This window comes from Equus asinus, unplaced genomic scaffold (assembly GCF_041296235.1).
Source record: "Equus asinus isolate D_3611 breed Donkey unplaced genomic scaffold, EquAss-T2T_v2 contig_800, whole genome shotgun sequence".
In the NCBI taxonomy this organism is placed as follows: Eukaryota; Metazoa; Chordata; class Mammalia; order Perissodactyla; family Equidae; genus Equus; species Equus asinus.
The window spans coordinates 1,201,994-1,222,891 of NW_027225517.1; the positions used below are offsets into that span (position 1 = coordinate 1,201,994).

General features: G+C 45.9%; 2 protein-coding genes across 14 annotated transcripts in view; one reads left to right on the plus strand and one right to left on the minus strand.

The window, feature by feature from the left end:
- Positions 1-1,608: 1,608 nt before the first annotated feature.
- On the plus strand, positions 1,609-2,544 carry LOC123282730 (olfactory receptor 4D11). The gene has a single exon (XM_070503742.1). The coding sequence runs from the start codon at positions 1,609-1,611 to the stop codon at positions 2,542-2,544; it is 936 nt and encodes a 311-aa protein (XP_070359843.1).
- Positions 2,545-8,805: 6,261 nt separating this feature from the next.
- Positions 8,806-20,898, minus strand: part of LOC123275616 (liprin-alpha-1-like) — a 113,044-nt gene continuing 100,951 nt past the window's right edge. For 11 of the 13 annotated variants that reach the window (XR_011501280.1, XM_070503761.1, XM_070503760.1 and 8 more), the window contains 5 exons: positions 14,710-14,885; positions 13,674-13,742; positions 12,614-12,779; positions 10,810-10,877; positions 8,806-9,894 (listed from right to left, as the gene is read on the minus strand). Coding sequence is in view for 12 of the 13 variants with exons in the window: in XM_070503761.1 (XP_070359862.1) it covers positions 10,819-10,877; positions 12,614-12,779; positions 13,674-13,742; positions 14,710-14,885 (470 nt within the window). In the remaining variant the exon portion in view is untranslated. The remainder of the gene's footprint in view (positions 9,895-10,809; positions 10,878-12,613; positions 12,780-13,673; positions 13,743-14,709; positions 14,886-20,898) is intronic. The other 2 variants (XM_070503755.1, XM_070503763.1) reach the window with 1 other exon arrangement.

The window sequence follows — 20,898 nt, forward strand, 5'->3', positions numbered from 1 at the left end:
TCTTTTGCCCATTTTTAAGTTGGGTTGTTGATTTTATGTTGTTGAGATGTATGAGTCTTTGTATATTTTGGATATTAACCCCTTCTCTCTTATTTTAGCCATTTTAATAAATGTGCACTGTTATCTCACTATAGCTTTCATTTACATTTCCCCACTGATAAATGACATTGAGCATCTTTTCATATGCTTAATTGCTAAACCTGTATCTTCTCGTTGAAGTATCTGTTCAAACCATTTGTCCCATTTTTTTTTAATTGGGTGGTTGGTTTTCTTATTGAATTTTAAGAGTTACAGCCATTCCATTCCTAGGTACTTACCTAAGAGAAATGGAAACATATATCTACATGAAGACCTATACAAGAATATTCATAGCAGCTTTATGTGTAATAGCCAAAAACTAGAAACAACCCAAATGTCCATCAACAAGTGAATTGATAAACAAAATGTGGCACGTCCGTACAATAAAAGGGAACAAAATATTGGTACACACAAAACGTGGATGTATTTTGTAAGTGAAACAAGCCAGACAAAAAGAGAACGTACACCTTTTAGGATTCCATTTATAGAAAATTTTAGAAAATGCAAACTAATGGATAGTGACAGAATGCAGATCAGTGGTTGCCTGAAGAAAGGGGGCAGAGGGGACATATTACAGAGTCACAAGGACACTTTTGGAGTGATAATATATATTAATTAACTTATATCTTATTATATCTTAATATATATTAAGACATATTAATTAATTATCTTAAACATATTGATGATTGCATGGGTATATGCGTATGTCAAAACTTATCAAAGTGTACACGTCAAACATATGAGTCTATCGTATGTCAATGATAGCACAATAAAAAAAATAGCTTTTAGGAAAGAAATTTGACCAGTGAACAGAAGAGAAGCTCTGAGTTACCACTTTTCTTTCATAGCTGAGGAGTTATTCAACATCCAGGGGTTTTGGTACCTAAAGTATATTAAAGAAAGAAACAAACAAATCTCCTTAAGGAAAAATAGAACGATAAAGAAGAATTGTACAGCTTTAAAATTGTCTGATTTTTCATAGCATTAAATCTGTGACCTAAAAAAGAGAGGAGTGCTTCTGTGAAATTCAGTCCAAAGACAATCATTTTGCAGATAGGAGTTCTTAAAGTATTTAAATGGAGCACCCAGTCTGGAAAAAACCCCACATTTGTGTAAAACCTCAAAGGACCCCAGTTGTACCAAATAGGCATTGTCTTATCTACACACCAAACTGCATCCATTTTTGTATCCCTTGTGCCAAAATATTCCCTTTCTGATTATTTACTATTCACCTTTTTATCTTGGATACTTACAACTTCTATTCTGAGAACATTACTTTTATGCATTTTCTAAAATACATATAATTTACAGAAGAAAACAATAATTAACTGCATGCTTATGGAAGAAGATGTCATGTAGGATGTGTTAACAATAACCTTGGAAAGAGTCTTCATGTGGTGATAATGCCTCACTAGTCTTCCGACCTAATACCCAACTGTAAACCTGAATCTATTAAGGGGGAGTAAACCCTTTCTGAAATAACACTTTTAATTTTTTCCAAGCTACACAAAGAAGAAGAAACATGATTCAATGGAGTTGGGAAATGGCACCAGGGTGAAAGAATTTATATTTCTAGGACTTACTCAGTCCCAAGATCTCAGTTTGGTCTTATTTCTTTTTCTGTGTTTTGTGTACATGACAACTCTGCTGGGAAACCTCCTCATCATGGTCACTGTGACCTGTGAGTCTCGCCTTCACACCCCCATGTACTTCCTGCTCCGCAATCTAGCCATCCTTGACATCTGCTTCTCCTCCATCACTGCTCCAAAGGTCCTAGCAGACCTTCTGTCAAAGATAAAGACCATATCCTATACTACCTGCATGATGCAAATATTTTTCTTCCACCTGCTTGGTGGAGCGGATATTTTCTCTCTCTCTGTGATGGCATTTGATCGCTACGTAGCCATCTCCAAGCCCCTGCATTATGTCACCATCATGAGTAGGGGACGATGCACTGCCCTCATTTTGGCTTCCTGGGTGGGGGGCTTTGTCCACTCCATCGTGCAAATTTCCCTGTTGCTGCCCCTCCCTTTCTGTGGACCCAATGTTCTTGACACTTTCTACTGCGATGTCCCCCAGATCCTCAAACTCGCCTGTACAGACACCTTTGCACTTGAGCTCCTGATGATTTCCAACAATGGCTTAGTGACTACCCTGTGGTTTATCTTCCTGCTTGTGTCCTACACAGTCATCCTAATGATGCTGAGGTCTCAGGCAGGGGAGGGCAGGAGGAAAGCCATCTCCACCTGCACCGCACACATCACGGTGGTGACCCTGCACTTTGTGCCCTGCATCTATGTCTATGCCCGGCCCTTCACTGCCCTCCCCACGGATAAAGCCATCTCTGTCACCTTCACTGTCATCTCCCCTTTGATGAACCCCTTGATCTACACTCTGAGGAACCAAGAAATGAAGTCAGCCATGAAGAGACTGAAGAGAAGACTCATGCCTTCTGTGGTGGAATAGAATAAGAGTTTCCAACCTCTTCATCACCAAGGACTCCTTTCATCATTTTTCCCACAGAGTCCTATTTATATACTCAAATATATTATCAATAAACCAACTACACGTACTAGGTAACAATTTATTTTTCTAGTAAGTTAATAGGTTGCTGGTAACCCTAGCTTCTGGTAAGCATAAAGTAACTAGTGCTACAGGATTGAGCTGATTGATGTATTTCCATTCAAAGAACAAAGTAACAATGTGTCAGGACAACTATATCGCAGGTGAAGAGATTGATTAAATCCAACTCCTTTTCCAGAGGTAAGTACACAGAAGCCTAGAGTTGGAGTGATTTGCTCAAGAACTCATATCCACTTAATCACAGAGATAAGTCTTCAGATACCCAATTGATTGCTCTTAAACCATTTGGATGTAATGTATTACATTACTGGACCTGTCTATGCCAAACTGTAATCCTGTTCTAGAAAGATTTCATGATCACTGCAAATGCAGCACCCGTATATGGGGACAAATGGCCCATCACAGATTAAGACATTTTTTTTTTGCTTAGTTGAACACCACATGGGCTTGTGACCTCTTGAGAACCTCAAAGGCACACAATGGTTGTCCTCCTGGATTCCTATAAGGAATGAAGAAGCTTTGAAAGACTTCCCATAATGGCCTACAGGGATTTATCTTATGCAGAACTGCACGTGCCAGATTCACATTCTTGTGATAAGTTTAGACAAAGGCAGAACCTCAGAGATCCTACACAACGAGCAAGCCATTCTCATTATTCAAGAACTGATCTTGTAGTCCAGCCTTACCAGGGCCAATCTCAGACTGGGTTCTCCATTGAGAATTTACACTCTTTTCACTTCCCACTTCCTGAGAGAGAGAGAGGAAGGGTTAAAGAAGATAAAACTCTAAACAATCCAGTCTTCAATTTGTTGGTGTTTGTGAAGAAGAAGTAAAAGGTAGTGTTTTTGTCTGGGAAAGCATGGTAAAAGTAAACCATTATAGCTGAATGCTCTAACCTCAGAGTCATACGGCCTTGGGTCCAAATCCTATCTCTGCCATCCCTCAACTGTGTGATCTTGAGCAAATTATTTCATGTCTTCACAGGTCATATGTCACTTATAAAAAGGCACTTATAATATCCATCTCACGGAGTTGTTGTCAGGGTTAAAATGAGATGGTATATGTGAAACATTCAATGCCTGGCAGATAGTAAATTCTCAGTGAAAGGCAAATATCATTATTAATACCATCCAAATTGCTCTACATTATGCACATTCTGACCTGAACCCTAACCCTAACCCCCAATGACCTGTTACACTCTCCTACTACAGGGCCCCTACTCCTCATTATTGGAAAAAACTGATGGGGTAGCAAAACATAGGAATATACATTGAATTCAAAGCATTTTTCATCTTAAAATTTCCAGCTTTCTTGGGCCAGCGCCATGGCCAAGTGGTTAAGTTCGTGTGCTCTGCTTCAGCAGCCCAGGGATTAACTGGTTCAGATCCTGGATGCAGACGTGGCATCACTCGTCAGGCCACGGTGAGGCGGAGTCCCACATTTCACAACCAGAGGCACTCACAACTAGAACCTACAACTGTGTACTGGGGGGCTTTGGGGAGAAGAACAAAAAAAAAAGATGGCAACAGTTTTAGCTCAGGTGTCAATCTAGGAAAAAAACAAATTTCTAGCTTTCTGTCATTAAAACATGACTATAGCTTTGCTGGTTATTTTTATAGCTTAAAAAGTCATCCTGAAGCTGTTGACATAATGCATTGGATAGTTTCATATTAAAAGAAAGTAACGGATCAAATATAAACCCTTGGCTTTTCTGGCAGGGATAAGGGATCAGAACAAGAAGTCAGATCACCCAGGACAGAGAAGAGCCCAAGTAGAGTTAGCCAAAGGATACTGAGCGTTGAGGACAAACTTTACTTATGTCCCACTTTGGATCTGGAACGGCACCATAAGCATTGATTAACTAACTGGTTCATTGCCATTTCTTGTCACCTGGTCTATAAATTCTAAATGTTTACCATATTGACCTACTTCCCCTAACATGAAAATTCTAAGAATAATTCACATTTGTCAAGTCACCATTCATAAGGTCCTGCTACCTTTGCTCAGGTAGCACTGGTCACGAGTCTCTAAGCTTTTCTATGTGAAATTGCCTATGAAAAATGCATGCCACAAACCACCTTACAGTCTATTTCATGCCAATTTCTCCTTTTCTGTCCTTCCTATCTCTTGTGAATCACTCAAATCAGAGCTTTATCACTATGTCAGAATTGGATGGCACCAAAGATCTATGGGGACTGAATCACTGATTGTATCTCAGAGGCATAATCCCAGGAGACCAAGGACCAAAGAACTCCTGCCACATCACTGTCCCTGAGACTTTCTCAAGCCATGTTTAAACACACAACACAATCTGATTCAATATTTCAGGAGAAGGAGAAAGAATTACATCTGATTACATAAACATTATCATTACTCTGGATGACATAAAATCTAAAGCTGGGTTGCATTTGTTCCAATTAAATCAGCTTTTATTATTTTTAAGCTCTGTTCCTAATAGCCATGGAAAGGTTGACCGGCTCTGGACACACACACATAGCTTTCAAACTACCCTTTCTTACATTGTTCCCTGAATCGAATATTTCAATGATCAACATCTCTGGGTACCCGTGAACCCAATAACATAAAATTATTCTGAAGTAATTAACCTGATGAATATCAACAGCTGTCACTGTGCTACCTTCCTAGATTCTAAGGGAGCTGTGGATCTTAGAGATGTAGATTAAGATAATTGTATAGCCTCAATGAATATATTGCATTCAACAGAAATTGGACATATAAATCTACACCATTCAGTCTCTAACAGCTGCCCTGACAGTAGCCACAAAGATTTGATTTTTCCCTCACTACCCTTTTATTTAAGCTTTATTTCCCAGCCCCCTAAGCAAAGCAATTTTGGTTAGAAGGAAGACAGCACAGTCCTTGGTGTAGTTTAACACACTTTCTTTAACACACATCTGCCACATTCATTTGGTCAACCAAGTCACTGAGGCTGGCCAAGCTGCAGGGGATGAGACCCCACCTGTCAGTGGGAGGAGCAGCAGAGAAGCTGCAGCCCACGTGAAGTTTTGTCATACGCCATAGTTCATCAAGTCTAAGATGCCATCGTTTGTAAGACACATCCTGACTTCAAAGACACCAAAATGTCACAAAGGAGTCACGATAGAATGGATGAAACGTAGTGCGTGCATGCTGAGTTGTGGTGTAAAATGAGTGGGCTGCAGTTAATGTTCAAAACTTGGGTAAATTACATTCCAAAGTGAGGACCAAGAAGCAATTTTTCCAGACATCTAAAGACTGAGGGTTTAAAACACAGAGGGTCTCCCTAAAATAACTATTAAAATATTATTATAGAAAATGTCACACAAATGCAAAAAGAGAATACTATGATAAACCCTCATGAATCCATCACCCACCTTCAACAACTATCAACCCACACGGTCAATTTGGTTTGACCCATATCCTGACCTACCCCTCCACCAAGATTATTGTCAAGCAAATCCCAGACACGGTCATTTCATCTGTAAATACTGGGCACACAACACGTGCCCTCCGTTGTAATCATAGTAACCCACTTGGCCCAGCAATGAATAACACCTCCAGCCTTCCTCACGGCAACAGTGAACACGGATTCAGCTCTGCTGGGAGCTGGGGAGGAGAAAGGGAGGTGCGGGAAAGCTGAAATTCTCATCCCCCAGAAGGAGATGCCAAGAGGCAAAGTCCACACTGGAGGAATCGAGAGGCCACATTAAGCACGTGTTATGTAGGAGCCCGGGCGTCACGGCTCCCTCTCTCGGCTCACCATGTTCCCACTGGGGGGTGGGTCCCTTGGGGTAGAGCCAGGTCTATCCATCCGGGTATCTCCCGGGCAGGGCAGCTCTTCTCCAGAATGTCGAAAGGTGGAATGGGGTGAACGGGGGCCCCACAAGCATGTGTCTGTGTGCAAATCGCAGGATCCTGTGAACGTGAGTTTATTTGGGAAAGGGGTCTTTGTAGGTGTAACTAAGTGAAGCGTCTTGAGGTGAGACCATCCCGGATGACCTAGGTGGGCCAGTGACAAGTGTCCTCGTAAGAGACAGACGATAAGACACAGGGTGGGGCCACGTGAAGACAGAGGCAGAGACGGGAGACCCGGCTCACAGCCCAGGAGGCCAACAAGCATTGAAAGCGGGAAGAGGCGAAGGATGGATCCTCCACGCCAGCCTCCCGAAGGAACCGGCCCTGCTCCTCCCTGCACTGGGTGTGCCCTCGGCGTGTGCCAGGTGGAGGGGCGCACGCAGTGCTGGCCTCGAACAACAGGACTCCAAAAGGTGCCCCACTGAGTCAAGGACACGCGGTTGCAAAACCACTGGCTACTTCCTCCTCCTCACCGAGGAGTTAAGCTAAGGAAATGTCAGAAACAGAAGCCTCTGAGCTATTTGGGAATGCACTCGATGACACGTCAGCGGTTAAGACAGCAGCCACAGCACCCGGACGCCCACCTCGCTATCCACCTGCCGGAGATACAGGGGAGACACGCTCCTCCCCAGACCCTGGGGAGCCCATCCCCATGAGCACAGGACTTAGCCAGCAAAAGAGCAAAGAAAACCCCAAACCCACAATTACCTTAAAGTGCATGATGTGAGACTTGAAAAGAGAAACTTAAGGGCAGCAATTATGAGGCTAAAGGAGGCTCGACAGAGATCTAGCGGTGGGAAGGGTCCAGAGAGTCTTCGGTGTGGCCACACCTGGCCTGCGAATGGCTCCCATCCCCGCCGACTGCGGGCGAGCCCTGGGACACTGCAGGTGGGGCGAGCAGACCCGGGAGGCGTGGCTGAGAGTGCGCCTAGCACAGCAGAGCTACTGCAACACCGGCCTGTGCTCTCTGGGTCGTTCTGAGCTGACTTTTTGTTAAAGGCGTAAACGGAACCACCGAATGAAGTTTTAATCAAACACCTGCAACTTAAAGAGCCAATGATGACCTGGTCTGCTTCCAGAAGCTTCAGGCTACCCAAGGCTTGCCCGGCTTTGGTCAGGCAAACGGACTGGTGGGTGAAAAAGCAGGGAAGCGCTATGTGGTTTTGAGTCTCACGCTTAAGTGAACCCAAGAACGAGGAAATGCCGAGAAAAGGCTGCCCCCAACAAAACTGGAAAACCAGCCAGCACAGGCTCTCAAGAGAACACCAAACCACCGGATCGCTGTGCCCTGATGGACACCAGCTGGAATGTATTCACCCGAATAAAGTAAAGACGTCACTCAGGAGAAGCGGCCATCAGCCCTGGAAGGACAGCAGAACAGGAAAAGGAAAACCGAGGCGACAGTCAGCAGCGCCCACCCAACACAGCGCGAGGCATGGGGTCTGCCTGGGCATCGTGCACCCCCAGACCTGATGACAATACTGTGGTAGCGGGAGGGCGGGCGACAGCACATAGGGGCTGAGGCATCGGGTGCCCTGGGCCTGGCGCTGCCAGCCACGAGCGCCGCGCCTTGCCGCCCTGCAGCCCCTCCCCTCTCGCGCCGGACTGCTTCATGACTCAGGACTCCGTCTGAGCGCTCCGAGACCAGGCTCCCTGGGAACCGGAAGGACACAGCCCAGGGCGGGAGCAGCAGGAGAGCAGGGCCCCAGTGCGCGCATGGACTGACGCGCCTCCGCGCCTCCCTGTGGCCTGCGGTGCCTCTGAGCGCCAGGCTGCCCGGGCCTGGTCCCCCAGGTCTCAGCGAGAGAGGGTCTGGGCCTCGGGGGCCGAGGCGGGAAGCCCCTGGGCTTCCTGGCGGGGACGCCCCCATCCTGTGCTTCCATCCCCAGCTTTTTCATTCTGTCAACTGATTTCTACCCAAGAAAGTCCACTCGACGACGCTGCCGCCACTGAATCAGCCTGGAGCCGGAGATGAGCCAGCTGCGGCCGATTTGTCACAGAATGACAGCTTATTCTCAGTATCCTTTATTGGCAGTGGAAAACGCCTCAGTACTTTATTGAAAGAAAGCAATAATACTGTGACAAAAATAGTTCAAAAGGAGACTGTACATACTTTGTTACATAATCAGGAAGTTCACAAAAGATTAACAGAAAACAGAATGTAACAACGAATGAATCGTACAGGGAAGTTAAAAGCAGAAACCGAATGTAAACCGTCCACCGACAAAATGAGCTGTATAATAAATAACGCACCGTGGTGGGAACACATTTCCTGCTGGCTCTTTAATGTGCCATTTAAAAAGGAAAAGTTACATCTGCTACTTAGACAGTCCAAAACGGCTATATCGTCAAAAGCTAAAAATGTACCACTAGGTCCCTCCTTTCAACATGTTTACAAACAAATGTAAAAAGATGATTTACATAAGAAAAAATAAGGCCTTTAGTAGAGTCGCACTGCGTGGTTTCCTGGTTTCCGGGAGCCTGCGCCTTCCTCTTCAGGCACCGGCGTCCCTGCGGAGTGCGGTGCTTCCTGCTTGGTCCTCAAAGAGCAGCGGGGCGGGGGCCGGCGTCCACCCGTCGGGGCAGAGCCCAGAGAGCCCCCCAGCCCTTCCTGCGGCCGAGAGAAGTGCTCCCGGCTCGGGCTCGTGCGGGTCCCCAGGGACGAGCTCTGCAAGCTACTGAGAGCCACCAGAGATGCTCACAGTTCTGACGGCCCCTTCAGCCCAAATTTTATCAGAAGCTCATATTTAACACCAGGTACTTTCAGTCTGTTCACGCTGCAGAGTAAAGCATTTCTTGCTAGAAAAAGTAGAGTAAGGTCAGTCATTAAAACGCAATTGCTTGAAATTAAGTCTGCTTGTTTCAAAATGATTGTTGTAGAGCTGGTTACATTTGTCAGGATAACGCCCACCATGTCATGATGATCTTACAAATGCAAATGCAGTAAAATCCTCTTCTCTCTCGCCGATTATTATTAAAAAATTAATGATAATTACAATAAATGCATAATTTACAAAAGCCCTGTATCTTTTCATAGGATTTATACATACAAGCATTACAGTACATTCGTTTGAAAGACTAAAATTAGATAGAAGAACAGAATCGATTTGAAAGGATATTTATAGCCTGGATATACATGAAAAAGTAAGTAACTATATAAATGAAGTCCTACGTTTACATAAATATAAGAAACATTAAATTCTAAAATATTTTCTCTATGGTATTCGTGAATTTTTCACTAATTAAAAACTCTGTAATAAAATATCTTAGGGTCCATATAACAAGTATCAACAGATTGCAGATCCACTGAATTCTGAAAGGCCGTCTTCGCCGGGTCCCGAGCGCTGCGCGGTCATCTGTAGAAGTAGTGTGGGTAAACTGGAAAGGAAGCACAAACAGGACAATCAGCCTTAGGACGGGCCGCCCGGCACACACCTGCGTCCTGAGGCCCAGCCCTGCCTCCCTGCCCCTTGCGCTGTAGCTGCTTGAGAACTGAGATGAAACGTCAAGGAGTACGCGTATCAATGAGAAAATTCCTTGCTGACTTCCTTTTGGCGTATGTCTAAAAGTTACCAATTAAAAAGATTAGGAAACCAATCAAACCTTCTGGCGGAGACGTGAAAAGTGGAGAGCGGAACAGAGCCCCCGGCCCTGGCGCCACGAGCAGGGGCTGGGCTCCCAGCCCCACGTCACCCCTTCAGCGCGAGCGGGCTGCTCGTAACTGCACCCCTGAGATGGCAACGCAGCTGTGTGTTTAACACCAGCCGCGAGGCCCTCAGGGTCGCACGACAGCGTGGCCCCAGGAAACCTGGCCGTGCGGGGTGCGGCTCATTCAAGAACGTGTATTTCTAAGAAAGCCAGCGGGCGCCGCTGACGTGGGAGCGACATCAGCGCGGATGCCAGGGTCAAGGCGGAGAGCCGCCGTGCCGGGCGCTCTCAACCACGGGTGGCCGCCAGCCAAGAGCTGAGCTGGTGAGCTCCTGCCACGCGCTGCTCTCCTGCCTCCCCACCCCCAAAAGACATTAGCAGATACTGAAAAGAGTCCAGCACTTTCAGTTTTAAGGAAAAAATGCAAATACACTTTTTTCCTTAATAAATGAGGATACACGAACCCCTCTGTGACCAACTGTGAGCATACAGAACACCAGAACCTCGTAATGGGTGCAGCCGGGCTTGCGTGCGTGTTCCTAAAGGCCTGGAGGAACGGAAACGGGCTCTCCGGGCCAGGCAGCGTCCCCGTGCGGTCACCCGGCCGCCTCTGCGGCCTCCGGGCACGCGGAGCCCTCTACTCACCTCGGGGCTTCAGCAGGAGTAAGTCCTGACCGTGGCGGCGTCCAGCCTCTGCGCTCCCGACACGCTGCCTGCTCCGACACCGGGGAGGAAGCGTGCAAACACAGCGTGCGGTTAGTCTTCAGACGTCACACGGGCACACGTACACACACATCTGCACACCTACAACAGCACCTACTGAGGGCTCCCAGGGAAACTTCTAGATGGGAGCGGACGAGCCAGGGAAAGAGAACCTAAGTGTCGCCAGGAGGGGGTTCTCTTCAGCCCCCAGCAGCCCTGGGAGCCACTGGCAGCTAATCTCACGACAGCAAGGACGCGTCAGATGGTACAGACTTCGTGATGTCCTCTGTGTAAGTGACAACTACTTCAGCTGGTAACTTTGTTTCTCCTGAAACTCTCTAGATTTGCAGAGCAACTAGACTTTTCTTCGGGGCCTAAACGTGATATCCCCAAGGCCGGTGTGAGGTAGATAACCCGGGGCAGCGCTAGACACCACGGGGTGCAGGTGACCGGAGTCAAATGCAGGCCTGGCCTGACGGGAGACGCGCCCTCGGGCCACCTGCCCTCCACGACCGTCTGAGGGAGCGTCCAGGGCACTCCTCCCCAGGGCCTGGCTGCAGGGGGTGGGTAGAGGACAATGACTCATCTAAGAACACTAAAACCCAGTCTCAGTTTCTGCCGGAAGTGATGTGTACCACTGATGCCTTGTTCCTGTCGAGAAACACACGGCACGGCCCAAGAGGTGAGCCCCGACTCTCCCTTGCAACCTGGACAGGAAATGTGCGAACACCTGGAGCAGATATTCCCGACTGCCAATTACACAGTTTGCGTTCCCACGGGTCCAGCAGGAACACATTTTATCAAGAAGGTGCCGTGGTTCCAGAAGAGACGGCACGACAGCCGGCACTGTCGGTGAGCATGGGTCATCTTTCCAAATCCTGACCCTAAGGTCCCAAGAGGCCAGCTGCAACTTCCCCGACGCCCCTTATTTAAGAAGGCATTGAGCAGTCCACTCTCCCGGGGTTAGGCCTCAGTTTTCCTACAAGGGTCAACAGCCGTCTTCCCTATAATATATTCCCTACACCTCTCTCTAGGCTTCTTTTTAATTTATCTGAACTCTAATCTCAATGTCGCCGTCAATACTTAACACGGGAAGTGTGACTGATTCTGAGGAAACTGGGCACGAAGCTGTGAAGAAAATCAGAAGGCGCTCCGTCAGCCTATTCAATAAGTGGAGGGCCGAGTTACCGTTAGATTTATACAAATTACCGCGCTCCGGTGACGACCTGCCCAGGCTCACCTTCTTCCTCCTCTCCGTCCTTACGGTGCGCAGTGACAGGGACCAACGCCAGCAGGGGTGGAGGGAGGAAAGGGAAGGCTCACAGAGGGGGAAACTGTGTTCTCTAAGATGGACTCAGTCACCTCTCCAGGGGGAGAGACGTCCCGGGAGCACCCGGCGTGGCCCGAGAGCTGCTGCACCACCTTGCGGCGGAGCCTTCCAGGGCTGCCTGCCACACACACAGGCTACAGGACGTCCACTCAGCACGCCGAGAACACACGCGACGCTCAGCTTTATTAGTTGGAAGGATATGCTAAGATTCAACCAGACAAGACTCTAAAAAACCTACATTATTGTTAAACTGTTATGCACAGATGTTAGGATTCATTTTAAAACACTTCACCTGGGCATGCACCAGTACTCAATGCCTTGTAACACATCCAAGAGGCCATTCTGGATCACTGTTAACATTCCAGCCACAAAGCTGCTCATGCCGCCCACAGCGGCTGGCTGCCCCTGCACACCTACCGTCCAGCTGCGTCTTCCTCGGCTGCATGGAGGGTGAGGACAGAGAGGAGGTGACCCGGAAGTTGGCGGGGAGAGTCTCTGCGGACCCAGCAGCTAAGCCACGAACATCCTTTGGTCTAAATTTTTTTCTCCAAGAAGGTGCTCTCCTAAAGCTTTTATCATGGTCCTGGGAAATTAAAGGACAGAAAACAAGACTGATTTTAAAATAAAGGACAAATATAGACAGTCAAGTTACCAGCCTTGAACCTGACTGCTGAACTTGTCACTGCATGTTTGTTCACACCTATTTAACCCGTTCCTGATAACCACAGGATCTACTGTCCCCACCGGGAACTTCTGAGAGTGACGGGCCCAGTAACACTATGTGGGGCCCTCGCTGGGCATCGATGAGGACGGCCCTGGGCCGCCCAGGTGCATGTGCCTCCTGTTCATCACCCCGTTTCCCTTCTTATCTTGGAGAAATCATCTTCTTGCCATGTAAGATAATACATTTCTATTTGTCTTAAAATAGTTTCCAAGCTGTAAGCAGTTCTGCCTTAGAGCTGGGGAAGAGCCAGCGAGCGCTCCTTTAGCTGTCCTCCTAGTCACCAGGCAAACTCACGTTTTCTTAAGGGGCAACGAAGGAAAGAATAAAAACAGTGTGGGAACAAACGAGTCAAGACTGTGTGAGGGGAAATTAACATGTTGCGTTTCTCTAATCTCCTTCTAACAGGTTTCTCCAAAGCACAGGGACTCTGGATTGGGGTCAGACATCCAGCGGTCCCCAAACATACCCCATGGACGCCATGCCTCGGCTGCCACCAATGTTGATGGGAACAACATTTTTGAGGGCTATCAAAACTTCAATAGCAAATATTTTAAAAACAGAAAACCTCAGACTGAAAATACGAGTTTCTTACTATCTCATTTGTTAACACATTTTTGAGAGCAAAGCTTAGCTCAGGAGGTAAAATCATCCCCACCCTTAGAAGAGAGACTGCCGACGGGGCTCACGTGCATACAAACAAATAATTCACACTGAATGCAAATTTAAATAAAATTCATTAGGCTGAAAACTCACTTCATCAAACCTTCTGTCCGTCCCCATGACCAAAAGGTTGTGAAATTCTCTTTCCAAGACAGCGCGAGCCTGAAATCATAACAAAACAACAATACCGCAAAGCTTCATCAATCTAATCTGAAGGACGTTAGCATATCACAACTGTTTTTCAAATCAAGACTTTTAAAAAGCTCAGGCTATAAACACCTTGAGCCATGACAGCATTTAATTTAATCGAATTAATTAATTTATTTGAGGAAGATTAGCACTGAGCTAACACCAGCTGCCAATCCTCCTCTTTTTTGCTGAGGAAGACTGGCCCTGAGCTAGAATCCATGCCCATCTTCCTCTATTTTATATGTGGGACGCTGCCACAGCATGGCTTGCCAAGTGGTTCCACGTCTGCACCCGGGATCCGAACCGGCGAACCCTGGGCTGCCGAGAAGCGGAACGTGCGCACTTAACCGCTGCACCACCGGGCTGGCCCCCACAACCACATTTTAAATTAGGGGATTCCTGCGGAGCCCATGGATGGGCTTTCAGGGAAAGGGACCCATGACCGCTGGCAGACTATCTACGAAAGTGTGCTCTGTGGGTTGGTGCTGGTGGGGGGATGGGGGGTATTGGCAAAAGACATACAATCTTCTGTAGAAGAAGAATAAATTTCCTGATTCTCAGGTGAGCCCGTGTGTCAAAAAGAATCACACAGGGCAATAGAAACAAAATAAACAGAATCTCCATCGGTGTACCTATGAGCATTTCTCTTTCCACGTAAGAACTAAATACACGTCATCACTCCTACGAGCATATGGACTTGAATGAAGTTTCCCCTTGTTTTTTGTATTGCAAGACTCTCATGCTGACAACAGAAAATGGAAGGACAAGCAAAACTAATGAAGAATTAAGCATTGCTGGTTTGGAACCAGTATTTTGTGGATTAGGGATAGTTGTCTGAGGTACTGTGAAGTTTTGTGTCCACTCAGTTAACCAGCTAGACGTCTCCATCAGGAGACCTGACTGAACGCTGAGTGAGAGCCGGGCCGGCTCTGCAGCATACCTGTGTGTTCTGCTTAGGGATCCGTAACAAGAGCGCCAGTGCGCTGAAATCGAAGGTTTCATCTAAGGCCACAAGTGCACCGTGAACGCCACTCTCCACCAGATTGTTTGCATATTCTTTAAGACCAATTGAGAGGATCCAGCGAATCACTCGATCGTTGCTCCACACAAGCACGTCTACAGGTGAACAGAAACAATTAGAACGGCATCTGCACAAAGCTGTCTTCATCATGCACACCTGTAACAGCACACAGAAGGTGGGCAGGCAACCGCTGCTGCATTTAGAGGTCATGCCTCGGCCCTCCTCCATCGAAGGGAAACTGTCCCACTAGAACTCATGCTGCCAAAGAACCCAAGAGCAATGAAGTTCTTACGGACATTTATTTTCTAGAGAACAGAAAATGAGGAGGATCCAGGGTCAGAAACCAGAAGGACAGAGAAGAAGCTGAATGCCCACCAGGCACGAGCACGCTTCCTCTACAGCCTTCAGAGTTTCTGAAACACTTTCTTTTCGTCAGAGAAGGAGTTGGCGCCCTGCTCGATTCAACACAAATCTCTCATTTGTAATCTTGAAGCTTGTTTCCTTGAAGCCTTTTTTGTTGTCTCATTTTAAAAAGAGAGAAACTTAAAGATACTCTCCAGCATATCAGAGACTGGGGGGAAGATCTTACACCACACGAAGTGATACATTATTAAACTCGCTCTAGTAGAGATCTAAAAATAGCCACTCCATAAAAATATCTCCGGATGCTCACCAATCACTTCCAAAGACAACTTTTGTCAACTATAAAAAGATTTAAAACAGATACAGAAAACAGACAAAACTGATTTACCCATTTTATTTCCAATGCCCTTTTATACTATACACACACACACTATATATATATAGTATAAAATATACGCACTACATATATAGTATAAAGTGTGTATATATATATAGTATAAAAGCTGGCTTACGGTTTTTCTTGTGATTCACGTTAGCTCAATCATGACCAGACTATCCTTTAAACGGGCTGTGTCCTCAACCAGTTTTGTCTTCAGTTTCTTTCTTCGTAAAACCTGGGGAAGAAGACAGCACTCACACGCACGGGGTTGTGGGAAGGATTAAATAATTAACCTCTGAAAGTGCTTCGAGTTCTTAAGTCTTACCTATTATTATGACTGTTGTTAGTGATTTCTTTATTCTGAAAATTCTGGGAGATTTTACTTTGAGCTTAATCGTTAACGTCTTACTTAAAAGCAGACTATTGTAGTCGATGCTTTCGAGGCATGCCGGGTGAGAGGCTCCCATTGCATCTCCCCACCTGCGCTCTCACTGAGCCGCCTCTGCCATCGTCCCCTGCTAAGGAGCTCCTCCTCCACCTCCAAGGCCCAGCTGAACCAGCGCCTCTGTGCTGCCCCCTGAGCCCTGGAGGCAGAGCCACAGGGCTCCGTCTGTGCTCCTGAAGCCCTCTGATAAGTGGCTAGAGCAGAATCGCCACACTGGAGTCCAGTGAGCCGACAGCAGAGTCCTGCCCGTCTGTGCCCTGCTGTTACCCAGCAGTGTGGCAGGGGGTGGCATTTCTGAGTGAAGGAGTACACACGTCAGAACAAGTCACAGGAGGAGTGTTCCCCTTGAGACGGTTCGCGCAGACTGACGTAAGCACAAGAAAGTAGGCACAGGTGCTGTGGCTCAGAGGAGGACCGTGCTTCCTCCCAGAGCCGCAGGGCGTGGTGGCGCACCCTGGTGGTAAGTCACGAGCTGCCCCACAGCACGGCCGCAGACAGACAGGTGCTGTGGTGCTGCGGCCAGGGAGTGAACCTGGGCCGCTGAGTGCTGGGGGCCAGACTTTAACCACCAGGCCATGAGAGGAGGGTCTTCAAAGCACTCATCTCCAACCCTCCCTCCTCTGTAAGGATGCCAGACTAGTTTTCTCCACTTAACAAATTTCCTAATATTTTTAAAAATGGGAAATCACTAACCCACAGCCAGCATCATACTCAACGGGGAAAAACTGAGCGTCATCCCCCTGAGAACAGGAACAAGACAAGGGAGCCCACTCCCACCACTCTTACTGAACATAGTACTGCAGGTTTGGGCCAGAGCAATAGGCAAGAAAAAGAAAGAAAAGGAATCCAAATTGGCAGTGAAGAAGTGTAACTCTCACTGTTTGCAGACGACATGATTTTATATAGAGAAAACCCTAAAGAAGCCATGGCGGGGCCGGCTCGGTGGCTGAGTGGCTAAGTTCACGCGCTCCGCTGAGGCAGCCCAGGGTTCGGATCCTGGGCACGGACATGGCACTGCTCATCAGGCCACGTTGAGACGGCGTCCCACATCCCACAACTAGAAAGACATGCAACTAAGATATACAACTATGTACGAGGGGGGTTTGGGAAATAAAGCAGAAAAAAAAAAAAAAAAAAAGATTGGCAACAGTTGTTAGCCTAGGTGCCAATCTTTAAAAAAAAAAAAAAGAAGCCATGGGAAAACTATTAGAAATAAACATCTACAGCAAAGTTGCAGGATACAAAGTCTACTTACAAAAATCAGTTGCATTTCTCTACTCTAATAACAAACTAACAGAACAAGAACTCAAGAATAGAATCCCATTTACAATCGCAACAAAGAGAATAAAATATCTAGAAATAGGGGTGACGTCAGCAACATGGCAGCGTGAGCTCACCCAGGACTCTCTCCCCTCCAAATTACAACTAAAAAGAGCAACTGCTTTCCAACCAAAAAAAAAAAAAATCCCAATAACAGAAATCCTCACAGACCCACAGCAGCCAAACGACGGAAGGCAGAGAGGCTGGAGCCGCCCTCAGAGGAGCTGGAACGGGGTCTTCGCTCCCTCCCCTAGAGACTGGGATCGCTGCCGTGGGTGTGAGAAGGAGCAAGGGAGGGGCCATGCATTGGGAGATCGAGCAGGACTCCCACCGCTGGAGCAGCGGAAACCCTCTAACAGGGGACAGCTTTCGCGTGGGGGAACCCCAGCAAGCCAGGGCCCTGGGAGACCAGAGAGCGAGAGCTGTGCCAATCCAGGTCGGCATGAGAGAAAGTGTCCCTCCTCCCTCAACCCATGCTGGGCGCCACCATCGCGGCTGAAGGCGCAGGGCTCAGAACCAAGGCTCTCGACCCCCATCTAGTGGCGACAGGCTGTCCCTGCAACCAAATAACAGCATCATGCGCAAAAACCTCTCCTCTACCATCCAGCAATTTATAAAAGTTCCAGTCCAAAAGGAAACAATAAAAACACAGAATTATGTCCTGAGGGCTTGGAAATGGGTAAAGTAAGTGAAGAGGAGTTCAAAATAGCTATCCTCAAAATACTCAATGAGGTAAAGGGAAATATAGAGAAACAAGTCAACAAGTTCTGGAGTTACTTCACAAAAGAGATTGAAATTATAAAGAAGAATCAATTAGAAACACTAGAGACGAAAAACACAATGGACCAGATAAAACAGAATACAGATTCCCTGAATGCCCGTGTAGACACCATAGAGGAGCAAACTAGCATAATCAAAGACAGGCTGAATGACTCCAGACAGAGGAAGAAAGACAACTAAGAATTAAAAAAACTGAAGAAAAGCTCAGAGAAATAGCTGACTCAATGAGAAAATGCAACTTAAGAATCATCGGAATTCCTGAGGGCGTGGAAAACGAAAATGGAGCAGAAAGTGTGCTCAACGAAATCATAGAAGAGAACTTCCCAAATCTAGGGATTGAGAGAGAAATGTGTGTGGAGGAAGCTTTCAGATCTCCTACATTTGTCAATGTAAAAAGACCTACTGCAAGGTACATAGTAGTAAAAATGGCAAAAATGAAGGACAGAGAAAGAATACTCAGGGCAGCAAGGCAGAAGAAAAGAACCTACAAAGGAACCCCTATCAGACCTTCAGCGGATTTCTCGACAGAAACCTTACAAGCTAGGAGAGATTGGAGTGACATATTCAAAACTTTAAAGGATAAAAATCTTCAGCCAAGAATACTCTATCCAGGAAAAATATCCTTCAGATAGGAGGGAGAAATTAAATCTTTTCCAGACAAACAAAAGCTAAGGGACTTTGTAGTCACAGGACCTTCACTACAAGAAATCCTCAAGAAGGCTCTCATACCTGAAAAAAGAAAAAAAGGGAGTAAGCGGTCACAAAACACAGAGTAGGGAGACAAATAGACAGAAGCTAAATAGGATAGCAAATATTCAACTATAGCATTAGGATAAAGGGAAGGAAATCACCAAAGCAAAGATAATCTTATCACTCTAACCACAAACTCACAACACAAGTTGGAATAAGAGATGAAAATAATTATTTCGGAGAGGAGGAGGAAAGGGACTGAAACAATCTAGGCTAAGGAAGTAAGAGACCACCAGAAAATGGACTATGTTATACACGAGATTCTGAATACAAACTTCAGGGTAGCCACTAAACTGAAAAACAGAACAGAAACATAAAACATAAATAAGGAAAAATCTAAGAAACCCAGCCTAAGAAACTGCAGAAGTCAATGGGTAGGCTAAAACACACAGGACAAGAAACAAAGGAAACACAGGAAAACCGGAAAACGAGCAACAGAATGACAGCATTAAGCCCTCATGCATCAATACTCACCCTCAACGTAAACGGATTGAACTCGCCAATAAAAAGACACAGAGTGGCAAAATAGATTAAAGAACGAGATCCAACAATTTGTTGCCTCCAGGAAACACACCTCAGCTCCAAGGACAAACACAGGCTCAGAGTGAAGGGGTGGAAGACAACACTCCAAGCCAATAGCAAACAAAAGAAAGCAGGGGTCGCAATGCTTATATCAGACAAAACAGGCTTCAAGATAAGGCAGGTAAAGAGAGACATAGAGGGCCAATATATAATGATCAAAGGGACACTTCATCAAGAAGAAATAACGCTTATAAATATCTATGCCCCCAACACAGGAGCACCAAAGTTCATAAAGTAACTATTAACAAACCTAAAAGAAGCTATCAAAAATAACACAAAAATAGTAGGGGACCTCAACACCACACTCACATCAATGGATAGATCATCCAGACAGGAAATCAACAGAGAAACAGTGGAGCTAAACGAAAAGCTAAAACAGTTGGACTTCATAGATATATATACAATGCTTCATCCAAAAACAGCAGAATACACATTCTTCTCAAGCGTGCATGGAACATTCTCAAGGATAGACCATAGGTTGGGAAACAAGGCAAGCCTCTACAAATTTAAAAAAATTGAAATAATAACGAGCATCTTCTCCGATCATAATGTTATAAGGCTAGAAATTAATTACAAGGAAGAAGCTGAGAAAGGCACAAGGATGTGGAGACTAAACAATACGCTATTGAACAAGCAATGGATCATGGAAGAAATTAAAGAAGAAATCCAAAAATACCTGGAGACAAATGAAAATGATAGCATGCTATACCAACTCATATGGGATGCAGTAAAAGCTCTATTAAGAGGAAAATTCATCGCCATTCAGGGACATCTTAACAAACCAGAAAATCAGCAATCTTAAACTACACCTAACTGAATTAGAGAAAGAAGAACAAACAAAGCCAAAAGTCAGCAGAAGGAGAGAAATAATAAAAATCAGAGCAGAAATAAATGGTATTCAAACAAAAAAGGCAGTAGAAAGGATTAATGAAACAAAGAGCTTGTTCTTTGAGAAGGTAAATAAAATTGACAAACTCCTAGCCAGACTTACAAAGAAAAACAGAGAGAAAGCTCAAATAAACAAAATCAGAAATAAAAGAGGAGAAATAACAACAGACTCCACAGAAATACAATGGATTATAAGAGAATACTACGCAAAAACTATATGCCAGCAAAATGGATAACCTACAGGAAATGGATAAATTCTTGGACTCCTACAACCTCCCAAAGCTCACTCAAGAAGGAGGAGACAATCTGAACAGACCAGTCACAAGCAAAGAGACTGAAACAGCCATCAAAAGCACCCAAAGAATAAACCCCCAGGACCAGATGGCTTTCCTGGGGAATTTTACCAAACTTTCAGAGAGGATTTAATACCTATCCTTTTCAAGCTATTCCAAAAAATTAGGGAGGATGGAACACTTCCTAACACATTCTACGAGGCCAACATCATGCTGATACCAAAGCCTGACAAGGACAGCATGAAAAAGAACTACAGGCCAGTATCGCTGATGAACACAGATGCAAAAATTCTCAACAAAATTTTGGC

Bases quoted from the DNA above. Each gene is read 5' to 3' on its own strand.
- LOC123282730 (XM_070503742.1), top strand. From the start codon at position 1,609: ATGGAGTTGGGAAATGGCACCAGGGTGAAAGAATTTATATTTCTAGGA.